General features: G+C 41.9%; 1 protein-coding gene and 1 pseudogene across 10 annotated transcripts in view; one reads left to right on the forward strand and one right to left on the reverse strand.

Moving 5' to 3' along the window:
* Positions 1-104: 104 nt before the first annotated feature.
* The window catches only part of PPFIA1 (PTPRF interacting protein alpha 1), a 159,127-nt gene continuing 134,331 nt past the window's right edge, over positions 105-24,900 (reverse strand). For 3 of the 10 annotated variants that reach the window (XM_071217919.1, XM_071217918.1, XM_058305003.2), the window contains exons 20-28: positions 19,809-19,890; positions 19,516-19,716; positions 10,319-10,494; positions 10,124-10,221; positions 7,789-7,964; positions 6,995-7,063; positions 4,996-5,161; positions 2,544-2,614; positions 105-1,571 (exon numbers count right to left, since the gene is read on the reverse strand). In XM_071217919.1, coding sequence (XP_071074020.1) covers positions 2,556-2,614; positions 4,996-5,161; positions 6,995-7,063; positions 7,789-7,964; positions 10,124-10,221; positions 10,319-10,494; positions 19,516-19,716; positions 19,809-19,890 — 1,027 coding nt within the window. In that variant the 3' untranslated portion in view covers positions 105-1,571; positions 2,544-2,555. Of the gene's footprint in view, positions 1,572-2,543; positions 2,615-4,995; positions 5,162-6,994; positions 7,064-7,788; positions 7,965-10,123; positions 10,222-10,318; positions 10,498-16,715; positions 16,743-17,242; positions 17,306-19,515; positions 19,717-19,808; positions 19,891-24,900 lie in introns of all 10 variants that reach the window. The other 7 variants (XM_058305001.2, XM_058305002.2, XM_071217917.1 and 4 more) reach the window with 5 other exon arrangements.
* On the forward strand, positions 10,843-11,473 carry LOC139439718 (small ribosomal subunit protein eS7-like; annotated as a pseudogene).

Genomic DNA, 24,900 nt, shown 5'->3' on the forward strand with positions numbered 1-24,900 from the left:
TGTCTTCCAGGTTTTTGTCTATTAACTGATTTCTGTAATATGATTTCCACAGGGTGACACTGCCTCCAATTAACTAGAGCATGAGATAAAACAGCTGCAGTCAATTTTCAATATAATTACAGCTTATTCTCAGTATTTTTTATTGGCAGTGGAAAATGCTTCAGTATTTTATTGAAAGAAAGCAATAAATAATACTGTGATAAAAATAGTTCAAAAGTAGACTGTACATACTTTGTTACATAATTGGGAAGTTCACAAAGATTAATAGAAAAACAGAACAGTAACAATGAATTTTACAGGTAAATTAAAAGCAGAAACCAAAATAGAAAAGACATGCCCTATCTACCTATATATATACCAGTTGTATAATAAATAATGCACCATGATCTGAACATATTTCTTGCTGGCTTTTTTTAATGTGCCGTTTAAAAAGTAAAAGTTACATTTGCTACTTATACAGTCCAAAATGGCTATAACATTGAAATCTAAAAACATATGTCTCGATTCATTCATTCTTTGAACATGTTTACAAACAAACGTAAAAAGATGATTTACATAAGAAAAATAAGGCCTTTATTCAGGTTGTACTACGCTGTTTCCAGGCTTCTGCGCCTTCCTCCCAGTGCGCGCCCACGCCTGTGAGTGAGAACGCGGCGCTCGCCGCTGGTCTCTGAAGCAGGTGAATCGGCGCCTCTCCGCCCCAGCTGCCGCAGAAGGGAGAGGCCAGGCTGTCCTGTCCTCAGGCGACCCCGCGCCGGGGCGTTCTCTCCCCGCCAAGACCCTCCAAGACCCTCTCTCAGCTCGTGGCTTCTGGTCCGTCACTGAAGACAGGTCACCCAAGTGGACCAGGTCAGGAAAGAGTTAACCGTCCTGAGATTCCCGCAATCTCCTGATCCTCTTTTTAGTCCAAATTTTATTAGAAGTTGATATTTATTCCCTAGATATTTGAAAACTGTTCAAGCTGCAGATTAAAGCATTTCTTGCTGGAAAAAGTACAGTTAAGGTCAGTCATTAAAATACGACAATAATTGCTTGAAATTAAGCCTGCTTATTCCAAAATGATTGTTGACAAGCTAGTTTATGTTTGCAAAGGATAATGCACACTGCTCGTGTCATGATAATTTACAAACATAGTAAAATCCTTTTCTCTGTCATGGTTTATTATTAAAAAATTAAACAATGATAATTACAATAAATGCATAATTTACAAAAGCCCTATATTTGTTCATAGGATTTATACATACAAGCATTACATTACATTCATTTGAAAGACTAAAATTAGGTATAAGAACATGAATTGATTTGAAAGGATATTTATAGCCTGGATATACATGAAAAAGTAAGTAACTATATATGAAGAGTCATAAGTTTACATAAATATAAGAAACATTAAATTCTAAAATATTTTCTCTATGTATTCATGAATTTTTCACTAATTAAAAACTCTGTAATAAAATATCTCAGGGTCCATATAACAAGTATTAACAGATTCAAGATCCCACTGAGTTCTAAAATGTAGTCTGCTGGATTCAAAATGCTGCATAATCATCTGTAGAAGTAGTGTGGGTAAACTGAAAAATAAAAACAAACAAAAGCACATGCTAAGACAAGCCTCACCAATAAGCACCGGGGCTTCCAGAGCTGGGGCCGCCACTTCTCACCCACACGAGCCCCCAGCGGCCTCCCCCGCTGCCGAGGGTTCAGCTGCTGGAAATCATTCAGTGAAACGTCAAGGACTCCCAGTATCAATGAGAGAATTCCCTGATGAACTTCAGGCTGGTATTTGTCTAAAAATGATCAATTCTTTAAAAAATGAAGAATCAGCCAAGTAAACATGTGAGTGCACACGTCAGAGCAGAACTGAGCAGAGCAGAAACCCCTGTGCCCCGGAAGAGGTGGAGGCAGCTCAGGCCTCCTGCCCCTGCTGAGCAGGGACCCTCGGCAAGCTCCTGGGCCGGGCCCCCGGGGACCACCACGCCCAGAGACCGGGGAGAGGCTCTGAGGAAACGCAGCCCTCTAAGGACAGCACAGCTTTATTTTAAATCCAATCTCTCCAATAGCATCTGTGGATGATATGGTCTCACGAAACCTAATGTGTGGTTAGCCACAAAGCTTCGGGGCTCGTTTCATTCAAGAATGTGCACTTATGACCTGCGACGGCGGCCCCCGTGGCCCGCGCCGCACCTGGCAGCCCAGGCAGGGCTCTCTTCAGCCGTGTTCAGCTCCTCTTCCCCTGCCCCCACCCCACCCCCGAAAAAAAAAAAAAAGGTACTAGCAGACGATTTAAATAGGTCAACATTTCCAGGTTTAAGGAAAATGTGGAAATATTTTTTCCTTCAAGACAAGAACACATTAAGTTCTTTATGATAAACTCTAAGCATATTAAAAAGACCCACATCATCTTAATGGGCACAGCAAGCTGGGTGTGCTGCGTTTATCGGCTCTCGTGGCCCAGAGCCAACACCACTCTCAGCATCAGGGCTCCGAGCCTGCCAAGGCACGCCCTCTCACGCCTGCAGGGACAGCTGCTGCCCGCTACTCACCAACAGGAGGCTTTAGCAGGAGTAAGTCCTGACTGTGGCAGAGTCCAGCCTCTGTGCTCCTGATACACTGCCTGTTCCAGCCACCACGAGACGAAGCGTGCAAAACACAGCGTGCGGTTAGTCTGAGAACATCACCCGGGGACAAGTACAGACCCACGTTTTGACACCTGCACTAGCACCTTCAGAGGGGTCGGAGGTGGACTCTTCTAGAGTGGGAGGAGGTGAGCTAGAGAAAGACTAAATCTCACCAAACGGTGGTTCTCTCCAGCTTTCAAGTAGCCCTGGGGTCACTAAAGCAGCAACCATTTTGGGGCATCAAACATATAACAAGAGTTTCAAAGTATACAATTTGCATAAATGACAACTATAAACATCCAAGTTAAAGTGAGAACGTTGCTTCTTTTCCACCTCTCTAGATAGATTTATTGGCCATTTTCACTTTTCTTTTGATCTGAATGTCGCCCTGGCAAGGGGCGAGTGGTAAAGAGCCACGGCAACAGGAGGTGCCCCAGGTCAGCTGAAGGGCCGAGGGCAGTGGAACTGGGCCCGTGCCTGGTCTAGGGGAGCCTCCTGCCCCCACACTAAGTGCACTGTGTGGGGAGAGGGGCCGGCCCTGCTGTCCACGGGAAGGAGTAGCCAGCGGATTCCTCAGAGAAGACTAGACGCGGTCTCAGCTGCTGCCTGGGAACCCTGCAAACCCGACGCAGATGCCCTTCAAGAACTACACGCCGCCTTCCCTCACAGCCTGGGATGACGCTCTCCAGGAGCCAGGAGACCTGCAGAACTAACTGCCGTACAGGCCTCTATTTCACAAGCCACACAGGAACCACTAACTAGGTTTATACCTCCATTACTGGGGTAAAAAGGGGCTAAAAGTCTTATTCTGATAAGATTTTTCCTATACATTTCTCTTGGATGATTTTTTAACTCATCCAAACTGTATCTTAATATCACTATTAACATTTAACGAGAAATATGTTTTATACAGAGGTAAATGGAAATTAGAGGTGAGAGGAAAGTAAGAAAGCATTTATGTAGACCACTCAAAAAACTGATAATGAGGTTATGTTGAAGGCCAAGTTACAGGTAAAGTTAAGAAAAATTACCTGCATCCTCTTTGGAAGAAAAATGTTAATTTTTTAAAAGTTTCTGGTAAAAAAGACATACGGGAATCCCCCCACCCACCCAAAGTATACTACTGGGCTCTGGCAAAGAAATACAGCTTTTTACAGAAATTGCTGTCCCACTGAGCCATCCTTGTTAATAGTTTGCAGCTCAACAAGGGCTTTATACATGTACTTTCCTTGATTTTTACATACGTGAGCACAAAATTTATAAACCTACCTAGGGAGTGGCAAATAACAGAGAAACATGTAAAAACTTCCTTTGGCACAATTTTCACAAAGCCACTTACACTGCTACAGCCCACGCTTCTGCACCACACCCCAGAAGGAAGCCTGGCATGCGGGTCCTGTGGCGAGGAGCCCTAGCGGCCCCCACCCAGGCACACGCTGGGCTAGACACCGTCTAAGAGCTTCTGTGACTCCCTCATTTCACCTTCACACCCACCCTTCGCCACACATACTATTCTGATAACCATTTTACAGACAGGGAAACTGAGGCACAGTGCAGTTAAGCCACTGGCTCAAGGTCATACAGCTCCTAAGGAGCAGAGCATGGATTCAGACCATGCAGGCTCACCAATCTGTGCTACAGCCATTGTTCTACCCTGCCTTTCAGGAGATGAGCCTCATGTCAGAGCTGAGAGATCCATCACAAATCACGGTCAGCTCTTAACCAGCTGTGCTCTAAGAGCAAAGCGATCGCCCAAGGCAAAAGCTCTGACTTCATGTGAAACACAAGTTGCGATGCCACCTTCTGGGTCAGGGAGTAGGCCTGAGTGAGCTCCACGGGAGGCTTCTCCAAGGCCCCCTGGTCATGCCCCCATCCTCCTCTAATGGGCAGGTGTGTACCCCTGGTCACGTCCCCATCTTTCTCTAACAGGTTGCCGCATACTAAACGGATAGAGAACAGGAGATCGAGGAAGGCAGGGCTCACTAATGCTGGAAATCCTGAGTTTTAAGTCACTCACTTTCCCAGTGTGAGGAAAAGTCCAAGGGATAAGTTGTGTGCTCTGAAAGTACTAGTCCACTACATCATGAAAGCATTTTCTCGTTTCAGCTGACACATAAACAGATTTACAAGTAGGATGTCACTCTCATGCTCTAAGGAAACAGAGGGATGCTTAGCTCTATTAGTTGGTAGAACTAATATGCTGCGTCCACCAGACAAGAATTTTTAAAAAATCTGTATTACAGATTTTATAAACAAATGTTAGGATTAATTTTAAGACAATCAAATCTGGCCATGCAATAGTATTCAAATGCCAGATGGCATATCCTGATTGGCTGGGGGCCCTCGGGGTGGCAGGCTAACCCGCCCCATCACATACCATCCATCTGCATCTTCTTTGGCTGCACAGAGGGTGAAGACATAGAGGAAGTGACCCTGAAGTTTGCAGGGAGAGTCTCTGCTGATCCAGCAGCTAAGCCACGAATGTCCTTTGGTCTAAACTTTTTTCTCCAAGAAGGCGCTCTCCTAAAGCTTTTATCATCATCCTGGCAAATGAAAGAATAGAAAATTAAATTGATTTTAAAACAAAGGACATTAATATACAGTAAGGCTGTTCTTTAAAATGACTGCTGAAAATCACTTGTGCATTTTTTTGTTCACATGTACTTAAACCCTTTTTTAAAAAAAGATTTATTTATTTATCTCCCCTTCCCCTGCCCCAGTTGTCTGTTCTCTGTGTCTATTTGCTGCATATTCTTCTTTGTCCGCTTCTGTTGTTGTCGGCGGCATGGGAATTGGTGTTTCTTTTTCGTTGCTGTGTCATCTTGTTATGTCAGCTCTCCGTATGTGCGGCGCCTTAAACCCTTCTTGACGCCCATGTAACTGGTTGTCCAAATTGGACATTTTTGAAAGTGAAAGGAGAGGTATGTAATTCTCAGGTAGGGGTCTTGGCTGGGCCGGAGCTGGGACTGTCCTGAGCCAGAGAGTGGCCATGATCCCTCTACCTATGGCCATGTTTCACTTGTTGTCTTACAGAAATCACCTTCTTGCTATGTAACATTTTAAAAAAGTGTTCTTAGGGAGAGGATGTGGCTCAGGCAATTGAACCCCTGCCTCCCAAATAGGAGGTCCCAGGTTTGGTTCCTGGTGCTGCCTGAAAAAACGAAACGAAACAACAAACAACAATCAAACGAGAAAACCAATTCAAGGAAACCAATGTGTGGCTCAGCAGTTGAGCGTCAGCTTCCTACATATGAGATCCCAGGCCCCCAATAACAAAAGAAAAAAAAAAAGTAATCTTAAAGACAGTTTTCAAGCTTTAAATGATTGTCTTACACCAGGGTACAATGAACAAGTGCTTCATTTTTAAAGTTGTCCTCCCCACTTAAACCCCTTATCAAACAAGTTTTCTTGAGGTGCAGTGAAAAGAATAAATAATAGAGTGGGAATAAGTGAATCAGAGTTTTGTATTAGGGGAAATTAACCTTTTATATGTTTTTAACATATTTCCGAAACATATCCCAAAAGCATCAGGGCTCTGGATTGGGGTAGGATATCCAGATGTTCCCAACATACAATCTGTGGACCTTGTTCTTGTGCTGCAACCACTGATTTATGATGGGAAAACTGTTTTTATGAGGTGTCAAAAAGTAAATAGGAAAAAAAAAAACCTATCCTATAGAAAATATTAATTAATTAATTAATTAATTTAGCTCTCCTCTTCCCGCCCCCACCCCGGTTGTCTGTTCTGTGTATCTATTTGCTGTGTCTTCTTTGTCTGCTTCTGTTGTTGTGAGCGGCACGGGAAGCTGTGTTTCTTTTTTGTTGGGTCATCTTGGTGTGTCAGCTCTCCGTGTGTGCAGCACCATTCCTGGGCAGGCTGCACTTTCTTTCACACCGGGCGGCTCTCCTTATGGAGAGCACTCCTTGCGCATGGGGCTCCCCTACAGGGGACACCCCTGTGTGGCAGGGCACTCCTTGCGCAAATCAGCACTGCACGTGGGCCAGCTCCACATGGGTCAAGGAGGCTGGGGTTTGAACTGCGGACCTCCCATGTGGTAGACAGATGCCCTAAGCACTGGGCCAAGTCCGCTGCCCTAAAATATTAATTTCTTAACAGCTCATATGATGATAAATTTTTAAGAACCCAAAACTCATCACATTATCTGCACATCTAGAAGAGATAGCCTGGTTACATGGCTTTCCTACATATGATAAAAGACATGTTCATAGTTTACATTTACTTATTTATTTTTGAGGTACCAGGACTGGAGATTGAACCCGGGACCTCACATGCGGGAGGCCAGCGTTCAACCACTGACCCACATCTGCTCCCGATAGCTTACATTTAAAGTTAAAACATTAGGCCAAAAACTTACTTCATCAAACCTTCTGTCAGTACCCATGACCAAAAGGTTGTTAAACTCTCTTTCCAAGATAGCACGAGCCTGAAATCATAAGAAAATAAAACAAAAATCCCCAAACTTTCGTTAGTCTACTTTGAAACACATTAGAGCACATCACAATTTTTTTCCCCAAAACTAAAGAGTTTTTAAAGAACTCAATACACACTACGGATGTGCTGAACCACAATACTATTTTAGAGCAGGGGTTTTTGATGTTCATGGATGGGCTTGGGGGTCCAGGGGGCCCATGACCTCCTGGAAATTATATACAAAACTGTGCTTGCTGCACAGGTGGGCGCTGGGGGATGGTGAGGGGCGGTTCTCAGGAAAAGATACACAATGTTCTGTAGAGGAATAAAATATTTCCTGATTCTCAAATGAGCCCATGATTCAAGAAGAATTATGTAAGGCAATTACCATAGAAGCAAAAATTAATGAAACTTCTCCATGGCACAGCTAAAAATGTTTCTCTTTCTATGTAAGAACTAAATATATACCACTCTTCTGAACAGTTTCTCCTTACTTTATCTCAAGACTTCCATGCTTGCCAGAGAAAGAAGACAGATACAAATAATGAACAATGGAGTGTTGCTGATTTCCAACTATTCTATTACAGATTAGGTGTGGAAAGAGGCTACTAATTGTCAGAGTTTCCTTTTAAGTTTCTTTCCATGCAAACAAATAACCACCGCCCTCGAGGGAGGAGACTCCACTGAGCACCCGGCTCAGTCAGGGCTCTCAGGGCTCGAGCAGGCTGTGGCACTCACCTGCGCGTTCTGCGTGGGGATCTGCAGCAACAAAGCCAGCGCACCGAAATCAAAGGTTTCATCTAAGGCCACAAGCGCGCCGTGCACACCGCTCTCTGAAAGATTGTTTGCATATTCTTTCAGACCAATTGACAGGACCCAGCGAATCACTCGCTCATTGCTCCAGACAAGCACGTCTGTGGAAGAATAAAAACAATGGTAAAAGTGGTTTCAGAAAGCGTCTTCATCACTTAGACCTCTAATGCAGAAGAAAAACGCCCACGTGGATAATGGTCCTTCAGTACCCGACAAAGGCATGATCCTGCAAGTGCTGGGAGACACGGCGAAACACAGAGCACCACGTGCTGCCTCAGACACTGCTGCATCGGCCCTTCTCCAACCTAATGGAGACTCATCATTACAACTGATTTGTCAAAGAACCCAAGAGGGATGAAGCTACTGTGTTCATTTTATTTCTAGAGAATAGAAAATGATGAGGACTCAGGAACCTGAAACCAGAACAAGAAAGAACTTGGAATGCCTATGATGGGAGAACTTCGGAAACACTTCCCTTACATCTTAAAAGCAGTTGGCACCATCTCTGGATGCCTTGCTCAATTCAGCACTAACTTCTTGTTCCCAATCTTGAAACCCTTGTTAATGTTTTCCCATTTTAAAAATAGAGAAACAAAGATGTACTCTGGCATGTTAGACACTTTGGGAAAGATCTTATACAAGTAAATAAGTTATTAAATTTGCTCTTTAAGAGATCTAAAAATAGCCACTGTGAAACCATATCCAGACAATCAACAATCACTTTCAAAGACAGCTTTGGTCAAGTCTAAAAAGATTTAAAACATATTCAGGGGAAGCAGATGCGGCTCAACGGATAGAGCGCCCACCTACCATGTAGGAGGTCCAGGGTTCAATACCCAGGGCCTCCTATCCTGTGTGGTGAGCTGGCCCGTGTGCAGTGCTGCCACACAAGGAGTGCCGCCCTGTGCAGGAGTGCCCCACCCACACAAGGGGTTCCCCCCCATGAAAGGAGTGCCGCCCCGTGCAGAAAGTGCAGTCCACCCAGGAGTGGTGCTGCCCACACAGAGAACTGACACAGCAAGATGACACAACCAAAACAGACAAAGAAAAGAGACAAAATGAGACACAACAAACTAGGGAGCTGAGGTGATGTAAGAGAATGATCGCCTCTCTCCTGCTCCGGAAGGTCCTAGGATGGGTTCCCAGAGCCAAGTAATGAGAATACAACAGACATAGAAGAATGCGCAGCAAATGGACAGATAGAGCATACAATGGGGAGGGGGGGAGAAATTAAAAAAACAAAACAAAACAAAAAAACATATTCGGAAAGCAAATGAAGTGGGTTGGCATTTTTCATTTCCAAGGACCTTTTCTGGATAAAAGGTCATATGTGTATGTATAAATATTTACACATCATTTTTCTCATAATTTGCATTCATTCAATCATGAGTAACTACCCTTCAAATGGACCATTTCCCCCTTAGAAATCCTCTATTTATCTTTAGTTTCCTTATTAGGGAAAACTGGGAATAAAAACAGTACCAAGGGCTGTGGAGAGGAAGAACTATATCAAGCCTTGGAGGTGCTGGGAATGGGGCCTGGCACCTAGGAATGGCCCCCCATGCCTTACCTGACATTCCCACTAATTCCCTCATTAGTGATTTCCTTACAGTCCAGGAACTCAAGGAGAATTTACTTGAGCTTGCTATTTCAGGAAATTGCTCACCCTCAGCAGAGAGCTGGATACAAATTCTCCAGAGGAGAGAACCCCATGTCTTCCAGTTGAGCACCCAAAACCCTCTGGGAGCTCCCTGCCTTTGTTTTCTAACCGAAATGCCCTTCATTCCTGGGCGCCACCCCCCTGAAGAAGCCTCCACAGCTTCTTCCAGGACCAGGTGAAATGTGAACTGCAGAGCTTCCGCCGTACCCTGCAGTTCTCTTCTAGGCTCCCACAGCCTCTAGTACCCTCTGGAACTGTACTGATCGCTCTTAACAAAGTGGGCGAACGCAGGGTCCTGGCCATCCGAGCACTTCCGAATGAAAGGGGACACATGCCTAACAAAAGGAAATTTCTAAAGGCATAGGGAAACATCTCACCTGAGACACTGACCCTATAGGCTACCCACAACAGGTACAAGTTCTCTTGCTGCTGCAGCTGAAATACACTCACTTCCACCCCTCCTTCCCCTGTATTACGACATCAGAGTAGTTTTCTCCACTTAAAAGTCTTTCCTGATGTTTTAAGAACAGAAAGTCACCCTGGCTGCTAATGCACTCAGAGGCAGGTATATGCCCAATCCATTAAAGATAATATACTAGCCTTTTATTTCATTCTGGCTTTCTTCTCTTTTTCTTTCCAGTTCTTTCCGGTCATAATTTAACCGTCGTAGGCACATGATTCCACACTGGAAACTGTTCCTATTTACCAAATAAATAAATTATTTAGAAAGATTAAAGTTGGCAATAATAAAACAACTCTCATTCACTGAGTGAGAACTTATTTGCATTAGATTACCTATGAAAACTATCGACCATTTTTAGCTGCCCTCGAAGGTCCTTCTTTGTCAGGTGATCCAGCATCCTCGCATCGACGAGGCACTCCATGAAGTAGCTGCGGTACTGCGGAAGGCCCAGGCTGGGGAGCCACTCATTGCCAATCCACTCGTGGTTCATGTCTCCATATGCGAGTGTCTGCTTTTAATAAACAAAGAAGATTAATTTAGAACAAAATCCACCAAGTAATCACAAGAGCACCTTCAATAATCTTTAAATGTGACTTAAAATCTATTACATACGCTGGAAGGATAAAGTAACTAATGTCAATATCACTCTTTTTAAAGTCAACATAATCTGATCTTGTATTTACCACCTTTTAAATGTTAGTAACATTTAATTATTTCATTAAATATATTTTATCACTAAAATCTATGACTCATTTATGCTTATAAATTTAACTTATTTACAAAATCACAAAACTGTGACTGAAATTTGATTTCTGAAATAGTTCATACACATAACAAGAAAGAATGATCACGACTCATGAACAAGTTTGAAGGATCAGCTCCAATTCTACTCATTAAAAACACCTCTCTTCTTCCTAGGCCGCGCTCCACCAGAAAAAGTTGGAGAGCAAAGACTGTGAACCCTGATGGCAAAGAGCCAGATGAAGAGTCTGGCATTTCTTGGGCTCTTCTTGGGCTGGAGATGAGCTCAGACCTAAAGGCTCAGTGAAGGAGCTCAATACACCAGCAGCCAAGGACACTGACGGTGGTGGTGTCGGAAAGCTAGTGTAATCTTTGTTCCTGTTCCTCAGCTGAAGTCTTTCCAAGTCTGGTTGGTACAATAATTGGAGAAAAAGTCCAGTGGAAAGCATGTTGTCGTTATTGCTCAGAGGAGAATTCTGCCTAACCCAACTCGAAAAAGCCATATAAAAAATAAGCAAAAGTGTCTCAGGAGCTCTACTATGACGAGGCAATCCTTGAAGACTTGGCTTTCTCAAGTGAAACTGTGGGCAAAGGAATCTGTGTACAACTGGATGGCAGTTGGCTTATAAAAGTTCATTTGGACAAAGCAGAACAATGTAGAACACAAGATTGAAACATTTTCGGGTGTGTATAAGAAACTCACTGACAAGGATATTAACTTCGAATTTCCAGAGTTTCAGCTGTAAGCCAAAATGACTAAAGTATCATTCTCAAAAAATACACAAACAAAAACTCTCTGGATGGTTTTTGTTTTATTTTTAACACTGTTTTCCTCATTCCCTACATAAAACATGTGCTAATTTCAAAATCCAAAAGAAAGCTAATTAAAAAATTGTTAAAAAAAAGATAAAACACGGGAAGCGGACTTGGCCCAGTGGTTAGGGCATCTGTCTACCACATGGGAGGTCTGCGGTTCAACTCTGGGCCTCCTCGACCCATGTGGAGCTGGCCCATGAGCAGTGCTGATGTGCGCAAAGAGTGCCCTGCCACGCAGGGAACCCCACATGCAAGGAGTGCGCCCCGTAAGGGGAGTCGCCCAGCGCAAAAAAAAAGTTCAGCCTGCCCAGGAATGGCGCCACACACACGGAGAGCTGACACAACAAGATAACGCAACAGAAAGAAATAGATTCCTGTGCCGCTGACAACAACAGAAGCAGACAAAGAAGAACACGCAGCAAATAGACACAGAGAACAGACAACTGGGGCAGGGGGAGGGGAGAGAAATAAATAAATCTTTTTTAAAAAAAGATAAAACAAAACTGCCACTGATACAGCTAAAAGAAAAAAAAAAAACAGACAAATCTACAATTATAATTGGGAGATTTCAACTCTTCTCCCAGTAACTGACTGAGCAAGTAAGTGAAAAGAAAAGAGAAAAGAAAAAAAGTTAGTAAGGAGCCAGAAGCCCTCAACACCTCTACCCCCAACCTGACCTAAGAGAACACTCCATGCAACGACAGAAGAATACACCGTTCTTTTCAAGTGCATGTGAAATATTTGCCAAGACAGACAAATGTCAACATATTTAAAGAGACTACTCCTTGATCTCCATGGAATTAAGTTAGAAATCAGTATTGGAAAGATGTCTGGAAAAGCTCAAATATTTGGAAATTAGCATACTTCTAAATAACAAATCCATATGTCAAAGAAGAAATCACTAGGTGATTAGAAAATATTTTGAACTTGAATGAAAATAAAAGCAGAATATATCCAAAATTTGTGGAACAGAGGAAATATATAGCATTAAATGCTTATATTGGAAATGAAGGTTGCAAATCAGTGATTTATCTTTGGAAATTAGAAAAAGGAGAGCAAATGAAATCCAAGGCAAGTAGAAGGAATAAAAGCAGAAATCAAATAAACAGAAGACAGAAAAACAACAGAAAATAAACCTTTTGTGTGATCTATGTATCTTTTAAAAAAAGATAATAATAAACAGAAATATAAAGGGATACTAATATTTAAAAAAAAGAAAATCTGTTTTTTTTTTATAAATATCATTAGAATTGATAAACCCCTACCTAGACTGATGAAGAAAAAAGAGAAAATACAGATTGCTGATATCAAGAATGAAAGAGGAGACATCAGTACAGATCCTACAGAGATCTAAAGTATAACAAAGAAATATTGTGAACTTCAAGCAACTTAGATGGACAAACTCCTTGAAAGACAAGCTCAGTAAGAACCAACCTAAAATAAGGCTATATCTATTGGAACTTAAATTTATAAATGTTCCCTCCACACATATACAAGTTCTTCAGCTGATGGTCCTGCTGGTGAATTATACCAAACATTTAAGAAAAATGCCAGTTTTACACAAACTATTAAAAGAAAGAAAAGGAAGAAACTTCCTAATTTATTTAATGAGACTGGCATTACCTTGATACCAAAACCAAACAGGACTTCACAAGAAAAGGAAACTACAGACCAAAATTCCTCATGGACACAGAAGCAAAAATCCTTAACAAAATATTAGAACATCAAATCAACAATATATATTAAAAAAGGGATATAACAAGTGGGGTTTATCCTAGGAACAAAGGTTGGTTCAATATTTCAATATCAGTAATTCATCAGATCAACAAACCAGCAAAGGAAATCCATATGACCATCTCAAAAGATACAGAAAAAGCACTTGACAAAATTTATCATTCACTTAAGGAACTCTGAGCAAGCCAGGAATAGCAGAAAATTGCCTCAACCTGAAAAACAGCATCTACAAAAACCCTGCAGATATCATCTTTATGGTAAAGAATGAAAGTTTTCCTCTAAGACCAGGAACAAGGGAAGGATGTTTGCTCCCATCGCCTTTTTTTTTTTTTTAAGTACCAGCGCAGAGGACTGAACCAGGACCTCATATATGGGAAGAAAGTACTCAACCACTGAACCACACAGGCTCCCTTCCCACCACTTTTATTCAATACTATATTTGAGGCTTTAACCACTGTAATAAGGCAAGGAAAAGGAATAAAAGGCACATGACTTGGAAAAGAAAAAAATGTTTTTGCAGAAGGCACGATCACCTATATAGAAAATGAATCTACAAAAGAGTTCTCAGAACTAGTAAACGTTTAGTAAAATTGCAGGATATAAGGCCAACAAACAAAAATGAACTATATTTCTAAATCCAAACAATGAACAACAGCAAATTTGTAAGATTAAATACCATTCACAACAGCATCAAAACCCACAAAATCCTTAAGGATAAATCTAACAAAATATGTGAAGATCTATACAATGAAAAAGAAATAAAAACAACACATATATATCAGAGAAAGGCATGTGATGGCCTCAGTTGAGGAAGACTAAGCTACAATGAGAGGAATTCTACAGTGACTTTATGGCATCCTTGGAAATAGTTAACTACTACATTTTATCTTTAAACTATGGGTTCCAATCCAATTTAATTATTATTAAATCTAATCATGCTGTTCTACTCAATCTCCAACAATTGAGAATGCTCAAATTCTAATAGAAAAAACCATTTCACTGCTTTCTCTAAATAACCATGAGTGACTTAAAATATTTTGGAGTAATCATCAAGATACCTACTAACATCACCATGATTTTTCCCACTTTCAAGCCTTACACTCACAGGCTTGATATTTACAGCAATGAGTATCTGGTTTTGTTTTCTTCTGCCGGGCTTCCATAATATAATAGCCTTCTGAAAAAAGCCTGCGACAGGGATCTCGTGGTCAGAGAACATCTGAGCTAGAAAATGCACTCTATTTCCATCATGAAAGTCATCCTGAATACAGTTCAGTTTTGTGTAACCATCTATGAACTAAAAGCAGAACAGTCTCTCTCTGCTCAGCCATTGCTATCTGCTACATGAAAGTACAGGTGGTTTCTTCCTGAGAGCCCAAGGGTAGGCTGAATTTTACTCTGGTTTCAGAGATGGCCACTATTTAATATCATGGGCAAGGTGTACTGTACAACTTCTGCCAGTGGTAGCTCGTGGTAGTCTCAAAGACCTGGAAATCTCTTCATTTTCCTCACATATATCTAAGAGGGGATGGTAGGCAAGTGGTAAGTGCATATATACAACATGGAAAGTTGGCTAATTCTGGCATCATGAGTGTGGCAGTTTTCTATTATTTATGAATTCCAAAATGAAAAAGAGATATGTTTGTACACTGGTCTGTTCCTCTGGGTATGATACCTCTTTGATTGTAAAAATTCATAGGCTCCCCTTTTACTTTATTAAATCAAGATTAGGGCTTTGATTTGACCATGCCATCAGGGCATACAAGGTTGAACCCCTGTCCCCTTGGTGGGCTGATAAAACAGACTCAGACATGGAAGCAGATACACAGAGAAGAAGAACACAGAGGAAGAGACAGCTCATTAGACATGGGAGAGGCCCCAGGAAGAGAGATGAGCCTGAGAGTTTACAGCTGACCTTGTGAGAAGAACAGACTAACTGAGTCTAGAAAGAAACCAGCCTGGGAAGAGAGACTTATGCCAGCCTACAGCTGAGATCAGAAGAAGCGGGGACCACAGAGCCTTAAAAGGAAGAAGGAAGGCTGAACCCTCACAGACATTGCCTGCCATCTTGCGTCAACACGTGGTACCTTGAGTTGGACTCTTTAGGGCCTTGTAATTGTAAGCATCTACTCCAAATAAGTATCCTTTATAAAAGCCAACAGATTTCTGGTACTTTGCAACAGCACCCCTTCGGCTGACTAATACAATGAGAACAGTCCATTGTGCGATAAGTTTTCATTGCACAGTGTAAATGTTAAACTTATTTAATTTACATTTTGTATCCTTAGTGCAGGGAATTTCATCTTAAAATGTTGATGAAGTTTTGCTACTTAGTATAAAAATTTAATTATTAAAACAAAAAAGACAATAAACAAGAACAAAGAAACAACAAAGAAGTACCAAAAAACATTAATTATTAAATGTACACCCCTGTCTAATTCACACATGTTCCTGAAAAGAGGTATCTGATTCGGTTAAAATAATCAGGTTATATACCTACAGGAGAGGTGAAGAAAGCCTAAATCAAAGGGGAAGAGTCCACAGAATCATACTATAGCACCTCTCCACTTATTTTTTTAAAGGTGATATAATAGAGGCTATTCTTTAGGAGTACAAATAGAAGAGAAACATATTTCAACTATCATCCTTTAACCAGGAAAATTCTGATTTAAAATTATTTTGATTTTTTTCAGATATACAATTATTATTTTTCAGTCCCTGAACACCCGCCATTCATGAGCACCTCAAAAAAAAACTGCCCACCCATTCCTTCCAGCTGTAATTTGTCACTAAATGCCAAGCATGTCACATAGTCCGGTCTGCAGCCTCACAGGTAGAGACGCCACTGCTATTTATTCAAGTGGTCTGAAGGTAAAGGTTGCAAAACAGTGGCGACAGAGCTTTCTCTGAGTTGAATATTTGGGGAGCTGAAAATTCAAATGCATGTTAAGGAAGAAGAAGCTTAAATTTTGAGAATTCCATTAGTAAGAAAGCCTTGAAATCAACTGAGTATTAGGACAGTACTTAGTAAAATATCAACAAAATAACAAAGAGGTAAAGTTACTATATGCAATTTTTATATCTGGAAATTTATTAGAATACAATACTTCCATCAACAGGTTTTATAACTATGCTCGCCACCAACAGGGAGCCTACGTGTAAGCTCAGGGGCTATCCAAGTTGCAGGGCTTTGTATAAAAGAAAGCTCTATTTATTAAAAATAACTACCATGAGTCCATAAGAAAAATATTCAAAATTGTCCATGAGACGTTCTCTTTAATACTATGCTTTGCATTGACTAATGTTTTCAAATCTTAACAATACTCTGGAAATTAAGATGCTAAAAATGTCCACAAAAGTAAAGTACAAGTTTTCATTCTCCAAAAGCTTTCTGTTGTTGCACATACAGTGAAGAACATATTATGGAAAGTCTCCAACCTGGGCCCAGCTTCCCTCCTCATCTTCCTGAGGTTACGTGGTTAGGAATGCAAAAGAACATAACTATTAGTATTGGTGAGCTGAGTAAGGCAAGCAAGTTAATTGTGTAGTGAGTATGTGGCTAAACTGAGTGAAAAGGTTCAAAAAAACCAAAGCATCATGCAAAATTCATGCAAAACCAACAATTCCCATTTCTCATGCAGGGAGCAGGCTCTTTCCATGCCAACCATATCCATAAAAGGAAAAAACTAGGGTCAAATCATCAAAACCTAGTGCTAAACAGAGTCCTCCCTAAAAGAGAGTCCATTCTAAATAGAGCAGTCTAGGAAATTTAAGATGGAAAAAAAAAATCTAAAATAAGATGAAGCACAAAATCAATTTTACATTAAACCAATACCTAAAGAAAATACTTATCATGAAAATTTAATGTAAAATAACTTTTTTTTTTCCCCAACAAAAAGGCAAAGAAACCAGAGGCTCTGAGGTGGGAGACCGATAGAAGCAGAGGCCGCAGTGTCAGGACTAACCGTTTGTGGCGTGGCTGCAAGGGTCTCCATTTCTTCATGTGTTAACCAGACATTTCCTGTGGTCTAAGGTGACCCCAGAGCACCCAGCACATCCAGGGCAAGGGAAGCAGTGACAAAGAGGGAAGGCAGCACAGCATGAGCAACCGGTGCAGAAGAGGAGCAGGAGGCCGAGGCCTTCTGTTTACGTTATTCAGCTTAGAAGCCCACATAGAAAACGACAGGACGTTAACCTGAGTTCACCCCTTTTCAAGACCACCCTCATCAACGCAGTGGGGCCAAGAACCCAGCAGAACGGCACACGCTTTCTAAGGCTTGAGATGGCGTGCTTGCCACCTGGGGTATGGCACATATTGGAAGAAAAAAGTATATTCTTGACTTTAGAAATTCCAAGTATTTCACAAGTAACTATTAATTCAATATATTTTAAATGTTCTTATGCGAACAACGTCCAACGACAATGAACACAGGACAAAGTCCTGCTCTGAGTTACAGTAAGACTGCTCCTGAGCAGATGTTCCACGGTGGCCAGAGTAAGGGGAAGTCACAGAGGCAGAGAGCTGGGCTGAGTGAATTAGAATGAATGCCAAACAACACGGCAAAAATAACGGCTCCACTCAACAATGAAAGCCAGACATGAGACAAATAGCCACCTTGCTGGCCCATGAGAGCAACTCGAGGGAGATGTGCGTCCTTGTGCATGGCTGAGAGTGTGTCTATTCTCCATCCCTGCTTGCTGCTTTTTTTTTAAGGAGGTGCTGGGGTTTGCACCTGGGACCTCTTAAATGTAAAGCAGGTGCTCAACCCCTGAGCTACACTTGCTCCCACCACTGCTTGTTAAATTGAATTCAAAAGAAGCCACCTTTATGAAGACAGCTTATAAAAAAACTTTGGAAAAACCATACCAGCACCTTCATTTCTAGAAAGGCTGCTCTAGCATGAAACCTCTGGGGGGGCAGGGGGGGAGGGGAAGAGAAATCTGACACTGTTTATAAATCACCTTACTAGAGAGGGGCTCTCTGAACAGTAAGAAAAGGCTTAGAGTTCATTACCCTAATTGTTTCACTAAAAAAAATAGATGGCACAAACAAAAACTATTCAGGCTTTTTGTGTGGAATAACTGTGAGCCATGAGCCGTGCCTTGAATTCAGGGAGCTGGTCTGCGAGGTTCTGCCTTCCCGTCAACAGGAGTTCGTTTCTGCCCCAGAGTGGACTATGAGCAGAGAAGAGGAATCAGGTCACTGTACAAAGTCTGACCTTCAGAAATGAGAAGCTGGTCTGCCTCCGTGTAAACCTACCCCTAACCCAACAACCATTCACGTTATTATTAGATTAGTTTTTAACATTTTACACTAGTAGGTCCCTTTTAAAGGACTTTCAAGGACTTCCCATGTGGAGAAAATGCTTGCTGTACACTTGGAGATTTACAGAACTGCTTAAAATTCTGCGTTCTTGGGGGTTTGACAGCTCTGGAAAGCTTCAATTGGCCAAACAAGTCAAATATAGTAAAACCCCAATTCAATGTGACCTGCCATATAATCTCTTTTTCCCCTTTAGTGTTTGCTAAAAAAGTATACACAAATTGGAATTACAGGGAGGAGAGAATTAAAATTCTTCAGGACCAGTTTTGATGAATGGGTAACAACCATCTCTTATTAATATGCCAATTGCCTCAAAATGGATGCTTCTAAGGCGCCTGGAACAGCACATTCTCTGCAACGGACAAAAGTCTTACCCCTTAAAATTCTACCTGTACCCTCATAAACATGGATGACTCAACACACATACGGTTGAGAGAAAGAAGCCAGGCATGAAAGAGCAAATACTATAGATTCCCATTTCTAGAAAGCACAAAACATACAATATGAGTCTACGGTGCTAAAAGTTGGGTGGTCACCCCTGGAGGGCAGGCGCAATGGCCAGAAGAAGTGGGAGGGGGCCCCCAGGGCCCTTGCAAAGTCCCACTTCTTGATGGGGGTGTTGGCCATATAAGGCCGTTCAGATTTTGCAAATTAATTGAGCTGGCTTAAGGAAAAAACCAAAACCCCTATTTTAATATTACAATGACATTCTAACCAAGCTTTTACAAAAGTATGTAAAAAAGTAACTGTTAACCATCCAATTCTCACAATTTAAAAGTTCTAATGTCTTTGAATGCTAAGATTTTAAATGAACTCTTCTGGACATATTCTTAAAGAACTGGAGAAGTGACATACACAGGGAGATGGTACTTTCAAAGAAGTTTTCCTGAAGAATAAACTAATCTTTAAACGTACCGTTCTTGACGTAGGAGGGGCCGAAGGACTGGTCAACGACATGATTTCCTGAATTGCCAGCCTCAGCTTCAGCCTGTGCAGAGGGTTGCTGATTCCAATTTCACGCTGTATCTCGGTATCCGACAATGCTGACATGATGGCCCCACTTTTCACGTTTGCTCGGCAGGCTGCCACGTACCACGCTGGCATCCCAACCCAGAGCTAGAGACGGAAAGTGGCAGAGGCCAGAGTTTATGCACAGTCTACAAAGTGGATTATTAAATTCAAATCGACTTAAGATGACAAGGATATACCTCCAGCCACACAACAACAGTGGGTCCATCCCATTGTGCAAAAGGTAAACCTTGTCTCCTGGCTTCCTCAAGCAATTCATGCCTGTAAATAATAAGATATACAAAAGTTAAAAATCACTTGCATATGATTATGAAAAACAAGTTAACAAAAAGTATTCTCTTGAAATACTTTTCCAAAAGTATATGTGTTCAAGAATTGTGGAAAGATGGTGATAGACTAACAGGCAGAGCTGAATGCTCTCACAAAAACAATGGAGACAAAGCCTAAAGCCGTCTGAGGGACCTGCTTTGGGGGTCAGCAGACCAGGACAGATACACAACTCAGGAGGGTGAGGGACACAGAGACCAAGAAGCCGAAACAAAAATGGGAGTTACCAAGCCCACGTGGCGGCTGGGAAGGGCTCCACTTCCCCAACCTCAAGTAAAACACCTGGTTCACTGCAGCCAAAGGGAAAAGGGAGCGGAGGTCGGGGGGCTTTTCTTCAGTGAATTCGGCCAGCACTGCCCTCTTTGAATCTCTGATCTGGAGATTCAACACAGGAACACAAGAAAGCTGAGACTAAAACACCTCCATGGAGGGAGTGGATGTAGTTCAAACTGTTGGAAACTCACCTCCCATGAAGGAGGTCCCGGGTTCAGTTCCCGGTGCCTCCTGGAGAAAGTGAGCAAACAATGAGCAGACAGACAAAAAGAACCATCTGGGGGAGAGGGAATAAATAAAGGAAAAAAAAATTTAAAATAAGTAAATAAAACACATGGAAAGGTGTACTGATTAGTACCATGTGCTGGCTAGTCTGGAAATCACATGTACAAAAACTGTTCACACTCTCTGTATCCAACCTCTGGGAGAAAATCTGTGCCCCACTAGTGAGTCCCAGCCCGATTTTGAAAACTTAAACTGGGCAATTTTAAAAACTGAGAATAAGTTGAGCCAAATAACGAAGAGCTATGGGGGGAAAAAAAAACAATAGTCAAGAGAGAAATTAGCCATCAGAGTAAATTCACCAACACATTCAGATGCCCAGGTATCAGCAAAAAATTACAAGCCATAATAGGAAACAGGAAGAGATGGCCCAGCCTAAAGAAACCAAATATCCTGAAGAAATACAGGATTTAGTACAATTCATCAGTGATATTCACATAACTCTCCTAAATCACTTCAAAGAATTTAAAGAAAATATGACTAAATAAAGGTTATTCAGAAGACACTGGGAGAGCATAAAGAACAACTTGAAAGCCTACAAAGAAAAGTAACAGGGAAGTGGACGTGGCTCAACTGATAGAGCGCCCACCTACCATATAGGAAGTCCAGGGTTTGATTCCCAGGGCCTCCTGACCCATGTGGTGAGCTGGCCCATGCGCAGTGCTGCTGCCACGCACAAGTAGTACCATGCCACTCAGGGGTATCCCCACATAGGGGCCCCCTATGTGCAAGAAGTGTGCCCTGCAAGAAGAGTTGCTGCATGTAAAAAAAGCACAGCCCGCCCAGGAGAGGCGCAGTACATATGGAGAGCTGACACAGCAAGATGATGCAACAAAAAAGAGGCACAGTTTCCCAGTGCCACCAGATAACGCAAGTGGATGCAGAAGAACACACAGTGAATTGTCACAGCAGACAAAGGGGGGAAGGGGGGAGGAATAAATAAAATAAATCTTAAAAAAAAAAAAAAGTAACAGACCTTATGAGAATGAAAGACACAATGGATAAGATTAAAAACAGAATAAATCTGAATAGGCTTACCCTAAGACACCTACTATTCAGAAAGACAAATATCAGAGATAAAGAGAAGATTCTGAAAGCAGCACGAGAAAAGCAAAGAATCAAATACAAGGGAACCTCGATGAGATTAAGTGCCGACCTCTCATCAGAAACCATGGAGAAGAGAAGAAAGTGGCATGATGTATTTAAAGTACTAAAGGAGAAAAACTGCCAGCAAAGAGTTCTGTATCCCGCAAAGCTGGCCTTCAAACATGAGGATGAGTTCAAAGTCTTCAAAGATAAACAAAAAACTGAGAATATGTTAATAAAAGACTAGACATGCAAGACTTACTAAAGGGAGTCCAGCAGCCTGAAAGGAAAAAACAAGGGTGAGAGATTTGGAGAAGAGTTTAGAAGTGAAGATTATTGGGAAGGGTAAACTAAAGGATAAGAAAACAGACAACAAAACGATATGACAATGGGGAGTTAAAGGACAAGACAGATGAAGGAATGCCTTTACGTAACAACACTGTTAATGGACTGAACTCCCCAATTAAAAGACACAGACTGATGGAATGGACAAAAAAATATAAGCTGTCTATATGTTGTCTACAAAAGATCCACCTCAGGCATAACGACACAACCAGGTCAAAAGTGAAAGGGTGGGAAAAAACTATTCCATGCACATAGTAACCAAAAAAGAGCTGGAGTAGACCAGATAAATGATAGAATAACAACGTTATAGTATATAAACAATAATTACTTAGTGCAACTGGCAAATTGTTCCTATGATCGGTATTCTGTGAATTTTTTCATATAAAATAAACACTTGCTTTTAATTGAGGAGGACTGCAGAAGAGATTTGTATTTGGATACTTCACCGTTCTTTAACCCTTTCTTATTCATATTCTTAAATTTAAAAATAATCTGGATCAATAACGATTTAACATGACTACTGTTGAACAAGATTTTTTGCCTCAAAAAATTATGAGTTGGCAAACTGTTATCTGCTGTAATTCATTCCAGTAAGATGTAAAGAAAAAAGTACGTGTGTGGTTGACAACCGGCAAGATGGCGGGAGAGTAAGGAGCTCCTACGGTTAGCTCCTGCTTCAGGGCAGCTAGTAATCACCCAGAGCTATCTGAAGTACCTGTTTGGGGGCTCCAGGCGACCAGAGGAGCATCCTGCAACATTCTTGAAAGAATGGAAGCAGGACACGGCCCATCTGCAGAGAAGATTCCTAAGTAGAGCCCTCCATGCCCTGGAGGCTGGTGCCCATCCTCCACTGGAGGTACAAGCCGCCTTGGGAGCTATGCTGCTGCTGGAATTGGAACTCCACGTCCCAAAAACAGGAGGAAGAAGACAGTTGGGCATCAACTGCAGCTACGGATTAGTAAATTCTGTGGGCTAAAGTATAATCCTAAGAACAGTTAAAGTTTGAACCTGTCCAAATCAGAAAGAAGCTGGGAGCCGCCATCGTAACTCCATCCCTAGCATGAGGGGAAGCGGGGCAGACTGAAAATCACAGTGCTGGTAGGGACTGGCTTCTTTCCATCCATGTCATATTGCAGCTCTAGCATAAGCCCCAGCCCCACCTCCAGCAGGCAGGAAGCTGGGGGGACCTGTACCAGCCTCTCTGGGAAAGTACAGGTCACGCCACAGAGGCCGGTGATCATCCTACTCTGGGGGTGCAAGCCACCTCAGGAGCTATTCTGTGGTTGGAGATGGAAGCTCCATTTACCCAAAAACAGGGGAGGAAGAGACGGTTGGCTACCGACTTCAGCTACTGATTAGTAAACCTGGCTGGCTCAAGTATAACCCTAAGAACAGCTAAAGTCTGAACCTGTCCAAGTCAGAAAGAGGCCAATAGCTGCCGTTTTGACTCCGCCCCCAGTATGAGGGGAAGCCTAGCTGACAGAAAATCTCAGTGATGGTAGGAACTGGTTTCTTTAACCCAGATCACCTGCAGCCCTAGTCTAGACGTCAGCCCCACCTCTGGCAGGGAGGAGGCTAGCAGGTCCTGTACACCTTCTCCAGGTAACTACAGGTACCTTTGGCTGGCACTAACTGAATAATCGAAGTCTCCCGGGGCAAGTGCGGTCATCTTGGACCCACACTGCATAGACTGATGCCCACACCTGCAGCTCCACCCCTGCCCCAGGAAGGGAATAAAGAGGTGTGAAGCTTCATCAATCTCTCTGGGCAACTACAGGCTAGGCCTGCACGACTTGGATTAAGACCACAGCTGTGGCTCTGCCCCTACCCCTGGGAAAGAAGAAAGTTGGGACAAGCTTCATCAGTCCCTGGGGCAATGAGGGCAGCTTGAGCCTCCACAGTTTACAGCACCAACTACATCTTTGTCTCCTACTACACAACCAGCAAGGGAGAAAGGGCAGAAAGCCCTAAAGAGAAAAACTGCACCCAGAATAAATACATCTAGCAAGGCAGATGCCAAAAACCAACAAAAAATTACAATCCACACTAAGAAACAGGAAGACATGGTCCAGTTAAAGGAACAAGATAAGCCTCCAGATGACATTAAGGAGTTGAGACAACTAATCATAGATGTTAAAACAAATCTTAATAAATTCAATGAGATGGCTAAAGAGATTAAGGATATTAAGAAGACGTTGATTGAGCACAAAGAAGAATTTGAAAGCATACATAGAAAAATAGCAGATCTTATGGGAGTGGAAGGTGCAATAAATGAAATTAAAAATACACTGGAATCATATAATAGCAAATTTGAGAAGGCAGAAGGAAGGATTGGTGAGCCTGAAGAAATGGCCTCTGGAAGTAAACATATAAGAGAATAGATGAAGAAAAGAATGGAAAAAATTGAACAAGGTCTCAGGGAATTAACAACAGCAAGAGACATGTAAACATTTGTCATGGGTGTCCCAGAAGAAGAAGAAAAGGAAAAAGGGGCAGAAAGAATATTTAAAGAAATAGTGGTAGAAAATTTCCCAACCCCATTTTGGACACAGATATCCCTGTCCAAGAAGCACAATGTACTCCCATCCAAAAAAAATCTGAATAGATCAACTCCAAGACACACACTCATCAGAATGTCAAAGGCCAAAGCCAAACAGAGAATTCTGAGAACAGCAAGAGAAAAGCAATGCATAACATATAAGGAATACCCAATAAGATTAAGTGCTGGTTTCTCATCAGAAACCATGGAGGCAAGAAGACAGTGGTCTCAATATTTAAGATACTACAAGAGAAAAACTTGCAGTCATGAATCTTAAATCCAGCAAGACTGTCTTTCTAAAACGAGGGTGAGTTTAGAATATTCACAGATAAACAGAAACTGAGAGAGTTTGTAACCAAGAGATGGGCTCTGCAGGAAATACTAAAGGGTGTGCTACAGTTTGAAAAGAACACGAAGAG

The sequence above is a fragment of the Dasypus novemcinctus genome, chromosome 10 (assembly GCF_030445035.2).
Source record: "Dasypus novemcinctus isolate mDasNov1 chromosome 10, mDasNov1.1.hap2, whole genome shotgun sequence".
NCBI classification, from domain to species: domain Eukaryota; kingdom Metazoa; phylum Chordata; class Mammalia; order Cingulata; family Dasypodidae; genus Dasypus; species Dasypus novemcinctus.